This window comes from Vulpes lagopus, chromosome 10 (genome assembly GCF_018345385.1).
Source record: "Vulpes lagopus strain Blue_001 chromosome 10, ASM1834538v1, whole genome shotgun sequence".
Taxonomy (NCBI): domain Eukaryota; kingdom Metazoa; phylum Chordata; class Mammalia; order Carnivora; family Canidae; genus Vulpes; species Vulpes lagopus.
The window spans coordinates 30,207,767-30,221,119 of NC_054833.1; the positions used below are offsets into that span (position 1 = coordinate 30,207,767).

The 13,353-nt window shown below is 46.9% G+C and overlaps 1 protein-coding gene across 3 annotated transcripts in view; it reads left to right on the top strand.

Moving 5' to 3' along the window:
• The first annotated feature begins 16 nt into the window (after positions 1 to 16).
• The window catches only part of SNX19 (sorting nexin 19), a 41,645-nt gene continuing 28,308 nt past the window's right edge, over positions 17 to 13,353 (top strand). The window contains exons 1-9 of one of the 3 annotated variants that reach the window (XM_041771476.1): positions 17 to 184; positions 631 to 2,484; positions 4,446 to 4,584; positions 5,626 to 5,726; positions 5,842 to 5,961; positions 7,993 to 8,123; positions 9,387 to 9,480; positions 9,977 to 10,157; positions 12,777 to 12,906. In XM_041771476.1, coding sequence (XP_041627410.1) covers positions 787 to 2,484; positions 4,446 to 4,584; positions 5,626 to 5,726; positions 5,842 to 5,961; positions 7,993 to 8,123; positions 9,387 to 9,480; positions 9,977 to 10,157; positions 12,777 to 12,906 — 2,594 coding nt within the window. In that variant the 5' untranslated portion in view covers positions 17 to 184; positions 631 to 786. The remainder of the gene's footprint in view (positions 185 to 630; positions 2,485 to 4,445; positions 4,585 to 5,625; positions 5,727 to 5,841; positions 5,962 to 7,992; positions 8,124 to 9,386; positions 9,481 to 9,976; positions 10,158 to 12,776; positions 12,907 to 13,353) is intronic. The other 2 variants (XM_041771477.1, XM_041771478.1) reach the window with 2 other exon arrangements.

The following is a 13,353-nucleotide window of genomic DNA, read 5'->3' on the forward strand; positions in this document are numbered from 1 at the left end:
CCCTCGCCACCCGGAAGCAGTCGCGGGGCCGCCGGCCGCGGGGTCGGGAGCCGGGAGACCCGCGCGGTCGCCGGGTCGGCCTGGCGGAGGCTCCCCCGAGGGCGCGGGGGACACCGTTGGGCCCCGCCCTTCCCGGCTCGCTCCCGGCGCGCCCCGGCGCTGTATGACCCGGCCCTCGGCGACGGTGAGTGCTGGGCGCGGGGGCTCCCGGACCCCGGATCCCTCCCCTCCCCCCCCCCCCCCCCCCCGGCCGTGCGGAGGCTCCAGCATCCGTGACCCCCCCCCGGGCCGTGCAGAGGCTCCAGCATCCCTGCCCCGCCCCCCCGGGCCGTGCAGAGGCTCCAGCATCCCTAACCCGCCCCCCCGGCGGTGCAGAGGCTCCAGCATCCGTGACCCCCCCCCCCCGGGCGGTGCGGAGGCTCCAGCATCCCTGCCCCCTCCCCCCTTCCGCCGTGCAGAGGCTCCAGCATCCCTGACCCCCCCTCCCTGGGCTGTGCGGAGGCTCCAGCGTCCGTGACCCCTCCCCCCAGTGGTGCGGAGGCTCCCGGACCCCGCGTTATGAAGGCAGCACCGTCTGGGCGCCCGGCGGGAGCGAGGGGCACAGGCAGGGCCGCCTCTGTCTGTTTGCAGCGCCTGTAGGACGCCGAGGGCCCAGAGCCGAGCCGCCCGAGCCGCCCCCCGATATCCTGGTCTCCGTGCACAGCTCAGGTCCCGACCTCTGACTCACCCGGAGTAGAAAGAGGCCGATCGATCGTCGGTGCCGTCCGTCCATCCGTCCGTCCGGCCATGCAGGCAGAGACCGTGTCCCCGCTGCGGGAGGCTCCGGCCCAGTCCAGCTGGAGCCTCCCCAGCCTGCTGAGCAGCCGGAAGCTGGTGGCCGCGGGGATCGTGCTGGGCTGGCTCCTGGTCATCCACTTGCTGGTGAACGTGTGGCTGCTGTGCGTCCTGTCTGCGCTGCTGGCGCTGCTGGGCGGGTGGCTGGGCTCGGACGCCGTGGTGGGGGCCTCGGGCCGACTGCACCTGGAGCGCTTCATCCCGGTGGCCTCCTACCCCGCGAGCCCCGAGGCCGAGAGGCAGCTGGAGCAGGAGATCGACCGCACCATCCAGATGATTATTCGGGACTTTGTGTCATCCTGGTACCGCTCGGTGAGCCAGGAGCCGGCCTTTGAGGAGGAAATGGAGGCCGCCATGAGAGGGCTGGTCCGGGAGCTCCGGAGGAGGATGGGCGTGGTGGACAGCCAGGCCCTTGCCCGCAGGGTGCTGACCCTGTGCGGCTGTCACCTGCAGAGCTATATTCAGGCCAAGGAAGCGGTGGCCGCGGAGCGCAGTGGTACAGCCGAGCCCTCGCGGCTCTGGGAGGCCTACTGCCGAGCCACTGCCCCCCACCCCGCGGTGCAGAGCCCCAGCACCGAGGTGGCCTATACGCGCGGCTTGGTGAGCGTGCTGCTTCAGGGACTGGTGCCCAAGCCGCACTTGGAGACGCGCACCGGCCGCCACGTGGTGGTGGAGCTCATTACTTGCAATGTAGTCTTGCCACTAATCAGCAAGCTGTCGGATCCCGACTGGATCCACCTCGTCCTTGTGGGCGTCTTTTCCAAGGCCAGAAATAATCCAGCAGCAGTGGTTAAACCCACGTCCGCAGCTAGTGCCCTGGAAAAGCCCTCAGTGCCCACATCTCTGCCGCTGATTGTTGAGGTACAGAGTCTGCCAGAAGTGAGAGCCCCTTCTCCAGGCGCACCGCCGGTGCTGCTGAGCTGTAGTGAGCCAGACGGGCCTTCCCACCCCTCCCCAGACGTTGAAGAGGGCCACGAAGCCATAGAGGGAGAACTGGGTGCGGTGACAGAAGAACAAAAAGTAGGAAACAACTCCTCCCGTTTCTTACAGCCAGACCTTCGAGGCCCTTTGTTCCTGTGTGAAGACACAGAGCTGGAGTCTCCGCTGTGTGAACTGAGCAAAGAAACCATCATGCTCATGACCCCAGGCAACTTCCTCTCTGACAGGATCCAGGATGCCCTGTGTGCCCTAGAGGGTCCCCAGTCTCTGGAGTCTAAGGATGTCGAGGGATCCGAAGGAATCGAAGGAGCAGAGGCTGAGGAGGGTCCAGGAACAGAGACAGGGTTGCTGGTCTCCATGCTGACTTCCTGCCCAGAGATCCACATTGACGCAGCAGACAAAGAAGAAGAACAAGGGGATGTCACCTCTCTTACAGCTTTGCTGACAGATCCAGAAAGGACCTGCCCTCCACGCCCCTCGTGCTTAGAGAAGGATCTCACCAATGGTGTGAGCTCCACAGACCCTAGTCTGCCACAGGTTCTGCTTTCTTCCTCTCCAACCGGTCCTCTCAGCTCAGCCACCTTCAGCTTTGAGCCCCTGACCAGTCCAGATGGCCCAGTTGTCATCCAGAACCTTCGTATCACTGGTACCATTACTGCTCGAGAGCACAGTGGCACTGGATTCCACCCATACACCCTCTACACGGTGAAGGTAACAGGATTAGAATTATGGCCACCCTCTCCGGGCTGGGAATGGGTTTGGAAAGTACAGTCAATAAAGCTAGTATTCTAAGAGAGAGAGGCTCCTCTTACTCGATTTGCTGGGTTCAATTGGACAGGAATCTATATGTGAATGGTCTGAAGATTATTTGTAAAGAAAGCAGAGTTGGGTTCTCTTTAGAACCTACAAGAACAATCCTAGAATCTCAGGGTTCTTAGGATACTGAGGGTCATGTGTTTCAGTGGTTCCCAGCGTACAGAGTCTTGTCCAGAAACTAACTCTCTTTCCAAACATCCCTGTGAATTTCTTTCTTTCCTTTTTTAATTACTAGTATCTTTTGTACGTTGTTTAGGAAGGAGATTTATTTACCTATATATACCTCAGAAGGTAGCAAGTTCCTCACTCTTAGAGGTGTTTAAGCACAGAAGTAGGAATTACTTGGCAGAGATGATACGAAGGGGTTCATGTAGCAGATGGTGAGTTCAATTACAGCAGCAGCTCCCTAAAACTAGCTTTAGGACAGACTGCCTCCAAACCAGAAGAGGGCATTTTTGTGAATTTTCATCCAAAATCTATTTAAAGAGCAACCCAAGTGATTTTTGAGGTGCAGCCAGGTTTGGGAATGTATGAGTATTGGCTAGTATTCCCCAAGGAGCAGAATATTCCATAGAAACTCCCAGGTGCTCCAAGTGTGAGAGCCCCACCCTGTATTTTCTCTGTGTCTCATACCTAGGCCTTTCCTTCTCAGTGCTGGTCTGAGGGATTACTACTTTGCTTATGTCAGTTCATAATGAACACTTCTCTCCCACTCTAGAAAATTTTAAAACAGCCTTAAGTCCCACCAACAAAGACACCATTTCTTCCATCACTTGCCCCACGATATAATAGCTCCCCCAAACAATAATGGTAACCTACCCTTAACGAGAAGAAGTACAGACACAGTTATTCCACGTCACTCATTATATTTTAACTACTCTCTGAAAAAGTCTACCCTGTACTGAGTTGAGTTGCTGCTTCCATGCTGTTCAGGGTGTTTGCTCTGAGGGAACATTCAGCACAAGTTGTATTTTCCCACCTACTGGCCCTCCACGCATTTGAAGACTGCAAACTTTGACCCCTTACAACATCTTCGGTCTTCATGTGACTTCCAATCATACAGATGATATGTACTCAGGAAAAAAAAAAAAATCAGCTTAGCTCCAAGAATAATAATTAATCTGCCCAAAGCAAAATAAAAACACATGTTCCTTTAATGCATTCCAGGCAAACAAATGATTTTATTCATTAGCTCTTTTGGACTATTTGCTCTTCACCTCCAACTAACTAAATCATCACTGATGAAGTACAATGGCAAATGGTTATCCTCTTAGAACGTCCAACCCATAGTTTAGGAGCAAAAGAGGCAGTATCATTTTTATTGCCGTTGTACCTTCTGTTTTATATTCTTTGAGATTTGAAAAATAGTAATATAGCCTTTCTTTAAGAGATTTATTTATTTCTGAAAGAGCAAGAGAGAGGGAATACAAGCAAAAGAAGGAGAGGGAGAGAGAATCCCAAGGCTCCAAGCATGGAGCCCGACACAGGGCTCAAGCCCACGACCATGAGTTCACAACCTGAGCTGTAACCAGGAGTTGGACACTTAACCAACTGTGCCACTGAGGAGCCCTGTAGCCATTTTTATAAGTAAAGAAAGTGTTTGCAGGAGGGAGTTTTGAGATGGAAGAAGGGAATGGAGAATAGCAAAACTCTCTGGGCCACATATGTTGGGAACTGCTTCTCATTCCTTAATTCAGCCAGTATGGGAATAGGAGTTATTCATTACAACTCAGAGCAACAATCAGATCCAGTAGGTTCAGAAACAGCATAGGAACATCTCCCTCCCACTACCCTTACTCTGCTCTTACCGTGTGGCCACTGAGGTGATGCACTAAACAGATTTGTTCCTTCAACAGTATGAAACAGCCCTGGACGGTGAGAACAGCAGTGGCCTGCAGCAGGTGGCCTACCACACCGTGAACCGCCGCTACCGCGAGTTCCTGAATCTACAGACTCGTCTGGAAGAGAAATCAGATCTGCGAAAATTCATCAAAAGTCAGGAGTTTTCCTAGCCCAGACTGCCTGCTTGCTTTACACATCCAGCCACTTAATCCAAAAGGCTGGAGGCCTACTAGTTTGTGGGGGGAAATGGAGGAGGAGAACGCGGGTCCATGTTCCCCCAGTTTGCTTTCAGATATTTTGGGTTTTTGTGCTGGATAGCAGTGATCACATTCTTTCAGAGGCACTTCTTTGCTATTTAATGCTTTGTTCTGGGGCCCATCTAGAGTAAGCTTAAGAAACTTTCACATTTCCTCCTGTGTCTGTGAGGTAGTGTGAGGAGTTAAATTAACTTTTCCAGATATATAGATGGATTGCTCTTAAGTATTAAAATAGTATCCAGAAATGCTTGCCATCCGTCCTTTAACAACCAGTCTTTTTGTGTGTTTGCTAATTGACACCCATAAGACACAGTAAGAGTAAGAAAATGTAACTCTAAAATAACTCTAAAATTTAACTCTAAAAATAAGCTAGTAAGCAGCTACATGGTTTAAAAAAAAATTACTGATGATCACCCAAATCTTTTAATAAGCTTAGGCATAAGTTAAAGGTTTCAGTTATACATTTTCTTTCTTTATAATAATAGTTACTACTAAACCAAGCTTGAAAACATATGCCAGGTTCTCTACTAAATACTTTACACATATTAGCTCATTTAATTAACAACTTATGCGATAGGTACTATCATTATCCTCACTTTACAGAAAAAAAAGTCAAAGGAAGATTAAGCAACTTGCCTATGGTCATTCTTACAGTAGGGATTAGAGCAAAAATTTAAACTTGGGCAACTGGACTTCAGAGCCCTCATGTCGAACCACTGTATGTATGGTCTCCTGTACCTTAGTATGAACACTGATAATGAGAGTAGATTGCATGTACTATATCCTTGGGATATATTTGGAACCCCTGAAATAGGAAAATTGCAGGAATATATCCAACAGTTTTATTTTCTTTACATATATGATGTGTTTTATATGGAATATCTCTCTGTGAATGCTAAGTGAATGAGTTTGTGTTTTTGTTTTTGTTTTTTTTAAGATGTGAAAGGTCCTAAAAAGCTCTTTCCAGATCTTCCATTTGGAAACATGGATAGTGACAGAGTAGAAGCCCGTAAGAGCCTCCTGGAATCCTTTCTAAAGGTCAGCATCCTTCTGCTTCTGCTGTGCTCTCATTCTAATTACCAGATACCTCAGCTAAGCTGGAGAGACCTGGAGACTGGGAATTTCTCTTTGAAATCCTTTTTGTCTTTTGCAGCAACTCTGTGCCATTCCGGAGATCACTAACAGTGAGGAGATGCAGGAGTTCCTTGCTCTGAACACAGATGCTCGTATTGCCTTTGTCAAGAAACCATTCATGGTGTCCAGAATAGACAAGGTACCAGCAGGGCCACTGCGCTCAGCTTTAGTCTCTCACCAGAGTATAGGCAGTGACTGAAAAATAAAGGGGGTTGGGGGCAGGGAGAGACAGCAGAGAGGAGTCCGTAGAACATGGACTAGAATTTTCAAGACCAGTTGTAAATATTGGTTGGATCATCACCTTGCTGAATGACAATGAGCAACTATGATACTACATGTGTACACATGTCTCCTGGGGGATAGTATGACACAGTAATTCTAAAGGATGGCGATAAGGATCAATTTATAACTCCAGGGAGATCCCTGGGTGGCTCAGCGGTTTAGCGCCTGCCTTTGGCCCAGGGTGTGATCCTGGGGACCCGGGATCGAGTCCCACATCGGGCTCCCGGCATGGAGCCTGCTTCTCCCTCTGCCTGTGTCTCTGCCTCTCTCTATGTCTATCATAAATGAATAAGTAAATAAATCTTAAAAAAAAAAATGTGTAACTCCATAGATAGGTGACGGCAGGAAAGTCTCTCCTGGAGATAAAGGTCATTCCTGGTGTTGGTCATCCAGGAAAGAGACTGGACACTAAGCTGGATTTAGATTGGTGTTGGTGATTCTCTGGAGAACAGTGTGTGGAAAGAATCATACTTTTTTCAAGAGGGTGTCTCAGAACCTTTGGAGATGGTGGGAAAAGGACGTTTGTGTAGCACATTGTGTCCTGTAGGCAGTGATTACCAGCTGATTTTAAAGTCTCCAAGGCACAAGTCTAAGGTTTATGTTTATCCAAAGAAGGCATATGTTTTTAAAAGGTTAGAAAACACTGACTCATTGGCAGAAGGGGGGGCCTCTCTCTAGACGTCAGGGGATAAAATGAAAAAGTGGAATTTCATGTGGTAAGAATTAGGAAACATTCACTGCTATGAGGAAAAAGCTGCAAACTGGAAAGGGATGAGTGAGGTAGAGTCCCCAGCATTCCGTGCAGACATGTCCGTCCACGCAGACGTGTTTACTCACTGTGTCACCATCCACTCATTGCTTGCCTGGTCAAGTACCAGCTGCTGGCGATACAGCACTGGACAGAGCAGTTAAGGACCCTCCCCACAGACTACAATTTGTGAGCCTTGAAAGCAAGTGCTCTTTTTTAAGCTGCACTGTCTCTTCGTGCTTCCCTCGCTCCGTGTGGTTTCCCTGGTTTGTTATCCCCTGCGCTTCACTGTGGCCTTACTCCCCCTTTAGCCTTGGCTCAGCTGTGCTAGCTGTGCTCCTCGTAGAGGATGAACACAAGCATGAGTTAAGGAAGGCATGGTGCTGCTCTGAGCTAGCAGTGTTAATTAGCAAGGAGCACCAAAGGAAAAGTAAAGATTTCTTTTCATTTCCTTGGTATTTTAGGATTTCGTTTGTACATTTTCTTTTTTAGCAAATATCTATATGTGATTTTCCCATTCTGAGAAATACAACTCTTCAGTGAGGATTATTTTATTTGGTCTTTATGAATAGTTTATATCAACTCCAGATGCCTTGATAATACTCTTTCTATAAAGGAGAGAAGTTGTTTGGATTAACTGGAAAAACCAGTTCTTTGTGAATTACTCTGAGCATGCTAGTATTACATATGCTTCTAGAATGTATTTCTTCTCTGATAATCTTTACTCTTTCCTTTTTCCATATATTCCTACCTATATCACTTCTACTTATTCACATCTTGGCGAAAGTATTATTGATTTGAGAACTAAAAATCATTCCTTTATGTACCAGGAGAGAAATTGAAAAATGCAAAATATTTCACCAGCCTGAAGAGCTCCCAGGTTTTTATTTATTTCATTGTTTGTTTTGGCTTCTTTTCCTATGGCATTGTTTGCCTTAACTCTGTGAAGAAGCAGATTTTTATGACCCTAGGGAAAAGGGAGGATAGTTGCTAGTAACTCTATCTGCTCTCAGACTATGGTGGGGGTAAAAAGGCTCCACTAGCTAGCCTAGCTCTCTGCTCATCTTCATTGCATAAAGCACCTGAGACAGTTGCTCATTTGGTGGTTTCTGTTTGACTCTGCACCTCTGACCCTTGCAGATGGTGGTGAGTGCTATTGTGGACACATTGAAGACAGCATTTCCGCGCTCCGAACCCCAGAGCCCCACAGAAGAGCTGAGTGAGGCTGAAACAGAAAGCAAGCCCCAGACAGAAGGCAAGAAGCCTAGCAAGTGAGAAACCCTTCGGTCACCCAGGGACCCTTGCCAGTTCTCAGATTGATTGTCAGTCTTTAGCCCAAGCCCATCCCCACTCTCTAAGCCCAAGGAGAGAAGAAGAGATGGGTCACACACACTGGTTTTTATACAAAGCCAGACCCCACACTCCTCAGTGCTCAACTTAGAGGAGCCTGAGATCAGCATAGGCACCCTGCTGAAGTTTGTCTTGCCATGGGGACCCAGGACTTAACTGACCAGGGAGTTTTGACTAGAGGGCAAACTCTAGATAATCTCCTTTTCCTGCAAGGAAAGATTTTTCCTGGAAGATTGAAATATTTCTTTCCTATTAATAATGACGGCTTTTAACTGTTTGTCACTCCTGGAAATCTTAGCTCAGAAGATGCACATGCTAATAATAAGCAGGAAAGGCCAGACTGGACACCTGTAGAGCCTGTTTTAGGCTCTTCTCTTGCACTAGGGTCCCAGAGGAAACCGTTCAGGGTCAATACGTAGAAGGGAAAGGGTTCCACACTTAACCCTTACTGCAAACTTCATATCTGAACCTGGACCATTATGAAGAAAAAGAGTGAGTGAGTGAAAGTGAGTGTGTGTGTGTGTGTGTGTGTGTGTGTGTGTGTGTGTGTGTGTTTTGGAGAGGGGAAAAGGAAGGGTGGCAAGTTTGTAAGTTCGTGTGTGTGTGTCTCACTATTTTTGTGTTCCTGTCTCAGGGACCAGCAGTTACACAATTTTTAGCCTTTTTCTACTGAGCCCATATTTTGAAGGGTGACCATATCTGTGCTTAGAAGATCCTTGAAACATGAGGTTAGCACTTGCAGTCCCTCCCCTGGTTTTATTTGGAACACTAGGGGAATAAGTGGATGTGCAAAAAGGGTAATAACAACAACAAAAACCTTGGTTTATGCCACTTGTCTATCTAATCTCCAACAAATTTTTAATGAGTATGCTAGCCATTCTTCTAGCTTATGGGAATACAGCCATGATAGACTGGCCCCTGTTTTACATTAGCAAAAGCCCTTTACATTAGCAAATGCCTTGTGAACATAGCTTAGGCAATGGCTGTACTAAGTATTAAGAGTTGCTAGAGCATATATCGTTTCAGGAATGTCAGGGCCAGGTCTCTCCTGGCAACTCTGACCACAGTAAGCTCCCAAGGATAACTATGAGTGTTCTTGTTTTAAGGTATTAATTCTTGTCAGCCCTTGGTTGGGGATCAAAACCGTGAATTACATCTTGTTTCTGCGCCTGTGTCAATACCAGGTCTAGACTGAGGTTCTCCAGTAAGATTGCTCCAGCACTGAATATAACTGAGGCACCTGAGAAGATTCTCTATTGTCTCCAGGAAGGCAATGTGGTAAGAGGTTCTTGGATAACTCCTGAAATTAATAGCTGGGATGTTAATCCCGCAGTTAGAGACAATTGAGACATTCTCCGAAACCAGGAGGGATGTGGGTGCCTTGCTAAAGCACCTTAACCAGCATCTAGATCTCTAATTTTTGTTCTAAAAGTATTTTCTCTCGGTTTCTAATTCCTACCAGGTCTAGGTTGGCAGGTTGGCTTCTCAAGGGTCATAAGTTTGGAATAAAGAATGGTAGAATGAGAAGGGAAGCCAGTTCCAGGGAGAGAACAGATGACCCAAGTGCATTTGCAGCCAGTGAGAATACAAAGGCATTGCTTTACTTGCAATTTAGATAGAAAATAAAAACTTTCCGAATGTGGTCACAGAGTCAGTTGGGTTCTATACTCTCGCGATACTTACGCAGGGAAGGAACAGGGAAGATCGGAAGTGCCACAGATGCTCTCCTGTTTTCTTCATTCTTTATGTGATGTGCCACTGGCTCTTTCTTCAGGAGTCAGAGATCCTGTCCATGTCTGGGATGGAATCCTTTATTGAAAAACAGACAAAGTTATTAGAAATACAGCCAACAGAAGTCCCAGAAAAAGAGCCTGAACAAAGCCCCAAAGGCTATGTGGATGGTTATGTGTCAGATGCAGCTGTGCCAGCCCAAGACCTCAGCAATAGTGATCCAGGTACGTGACAAGATCTCTGCTCCCACAGAGAAGGGAGGCAGGCTGTGACAGTTGGAATTCATGGATTTAATTCCTCTTGCGTTCAGCGAGGCAAGCCATGCATTCAACACCAGTGTTTGAGGTACTGTGCCGAGGCCTGGGTTACGAAGGAATTTGACACTGTCCCTAGAGCTGAGTCAAACAGAGAAACGGCACAAAAACGGGGTTCTGGTCCAGCATAATAAGATCCATGCTTACAATATCATTATTTATATTATTTTTGCCACACTTGGGCATCTTTAGACAACTCCCTTTATCTACAAACTTACTTTCTTTCATGTCTGTGGTACCCGTCTCCTGGGGTCCTCCCTCCCTCAGTCCCCTTTGTGGATTCCCTTGGTAGCCTTCCAGAACTTTATTTTTGGCTCTCTGTTCTTACTCTGCATACTTCCCCTGAGTGATCTCATTTGTACTCTTGATTTTAAATCTACTGTGTGCTGATGGTGCCTAACAATTGGATGTTGTCATTCCACTTGCCTGTTGGAAATCTCTGCTTTGATATACCACAGGGCAACTGAAGAGCAACATGGAATCCTTCCTTTTCCCTGGATCTTTTCCTTCTGGATCATTTACTGCCCTGGCAGATGCTGCCTCCCAGTTCCCTAACATAGAGCAGAGAGGGAGAAGAGGTGAGGACAGGGCAGGTTTGCTTCCCAGAAGAAGCACAGATGTTTTTTTCACAGAGGAAAAATTGAGAGCCCTGGACATTAGTTTGTTTGCTGAGCCAGAACTTACGAAAGGTTTTTCAAGTCCACCAAGACAGAGTCTCTCACTGAAAAGAAAAGATCACAAAATCTTGGGTTCAAAAGGGGTGCGGGGGAAAGGCTGACTTCAGCATTGTTTCTCAGGTGCCCTTGAATAGTCACCTGACCTCTACTGTATGGACCTCAACTTAACTGTGTGAAACGTGAAGTTCACAACTCCACCTCTTCACACATATCTCACCGGTTAAGTAAGTGAACTGTGATAATAGCAAAGCATCAGAGAACTGTAAGAAATTACAAATAAGACAAAATGGATAACACAGTTTACTTCTAGCCAAAGTCAGGCCTGTAAGTTTCAAACGTCATATCTCTAAGGATATAGTTTATGCCTCAGCTTCTCTTCTAGCCCTGAGAAACTCAAAATGCTCACCTGATAAGAAATTTACCAGTGTTCTTCCAGAGGACTTGGTGCCTCTTTTTGCTTTCTTGTTTTTTACTGCTATGACCAGTTGTCACCACATGGTGGCAGCTCTAAGTAAACACTAAAACAAAACCCTAGAATCCAGAAGGGTGGCTGATGCTCAGGATGGTGCTGTTTCCCAAGGAACTGAATATCCTGTCTTTGAGCAAATGACTGGAAAGTAAATATACCAGTCTCCATGCCCCCTTGAAATGCAGTGTAAGAAAAAAATATATATCAGATGGGATTAAGAAAAAGTAGGACTCGGTTCTAGCAGATTCACCCAAATCTAAAATTATTAATGTCCTAAAGAACCCTTTAGGGAGGAGAGCTTGAGCAAGCTTGCCCAGACAATACCCACTGGTCCCAGACTAACAAAATTAGTGTTGATGATTGATTATGATACTAATTGTAGCAGTAGCACCAGATTGTTGAGATTCATTCTGGAATATTATGTATTCCTGGGGATATCTCCTAGGAAGCAAATCACAGATGACATGGGACCCCCTGAACTGGGTTAAAGAACAGGTGTGGGGATCCCTGGGTGGCTCAGTGGTTTGGTGCCTGCCTTCAGCCCAGGGCATAATCCTGGAGACCCGGGATCAAGTCCACATCAGGGCTCCCTGCATGGAGCCTGCTTCTCCCTCTGCCTATGTCTGCGCCCCTCTCTCTCTCTGTCTCTCATGAATAAATAAATAATCTTTTAAAAAAAAAAAAAAAACAGGTGCTTCCATCCATAAAGTACATCTGTTCAGGATACTTTGGCTTAACATGGGTGTGAACTTATTTGTGGTCTTTCCAGTCTTTGAAAAAGGAAAGGCATCAGCCATTGTCATGGCATATTTTACCAAAGGTGGAGTTCTCTTCCTAGAACCACATGTGATCTCAAAAGCAAACTGAAGCCTTCTAGATCCCAATCGAACAGTTCTGTGTAATGGAGATGCTTTCAAAGCAACTTGTTTATGGGACAATGAATCCCAAATCTTTCCCTAAATCTGTTGCCCACAACATTTCCGTGAAGCTTTGTGGAGGCCAATGGAATATAAGAATGGAAGAAACTGGGCCTTGCCAGTTCCAGTTAGTCACTAGTTGGGAGCAGTTACTTGGAACAGAATTATTCAGCTCCTTGGGGGAAATACCAAAGAAACAGCAGCTAGATGGGCAAAATAATTATATGCAAAATCTTTTAGAAAGGTAAATACTATTGAGTGACTAAGGAACATAAGCAAAGGAATTGTAAAGAAATATAGAGCCTATCAACTAAACTTTTTAGATATAAAGTAAACATCTGTTGAGTATAGAAGGATTACAGAAATACACAATAATTGATCTAAAGATGAAGATCCAATGTATGGAAATATGTTCCTCCAGCTTGGGTCTCTTCTGAGTTACCTTTGATGCCTTTTCATTCCCCAGGAGCAGAGACAGAGCTAGCTGACACAGCCCTAGATCTGCTCCTCTTGCTGCTCATGGAACAGTGGAGATGGCTGTGTACAGAAAACATGCAGAAAGTTCTTCATCTTGTCTTTGGGACCTTAATTCAGAGGTAAGACAGCGGAGTTCGCCATTGTATCAGAGTCTCAAGTTGGACAAGGGTGGATGTGATGCTGAATTCTGCACTAGAGAGGAAAATAAGAGTCTAGGAACCTTGCAGCCCTGAGGGAGGACAGGTTCTGTCATAGGGGCACAGGGATGAGACTGCCTCAAGAGTACCGAAAGTCTTGTATTAATCACCTCAATGTCTAAGGTATAAATGGGTCTGCTTCTGTGAGGCTTCTGGCATAATCCACTGATTTATAGACCCTGCCTGTGATCTTAAGACACTTTACCTTAACTCTTCCTACTCGGGGATAATTCTCCACCCAGTTAAACCTCCAAGCCCTATACCTTTCACTGTGTACAGTGGACATTTCTCTTCACTGACCTTTTCACTGGGATGATAAACGGTGAGACAAGGAGAAAACAGATCAGTGCTCTGAAAATTAAGTTTGTT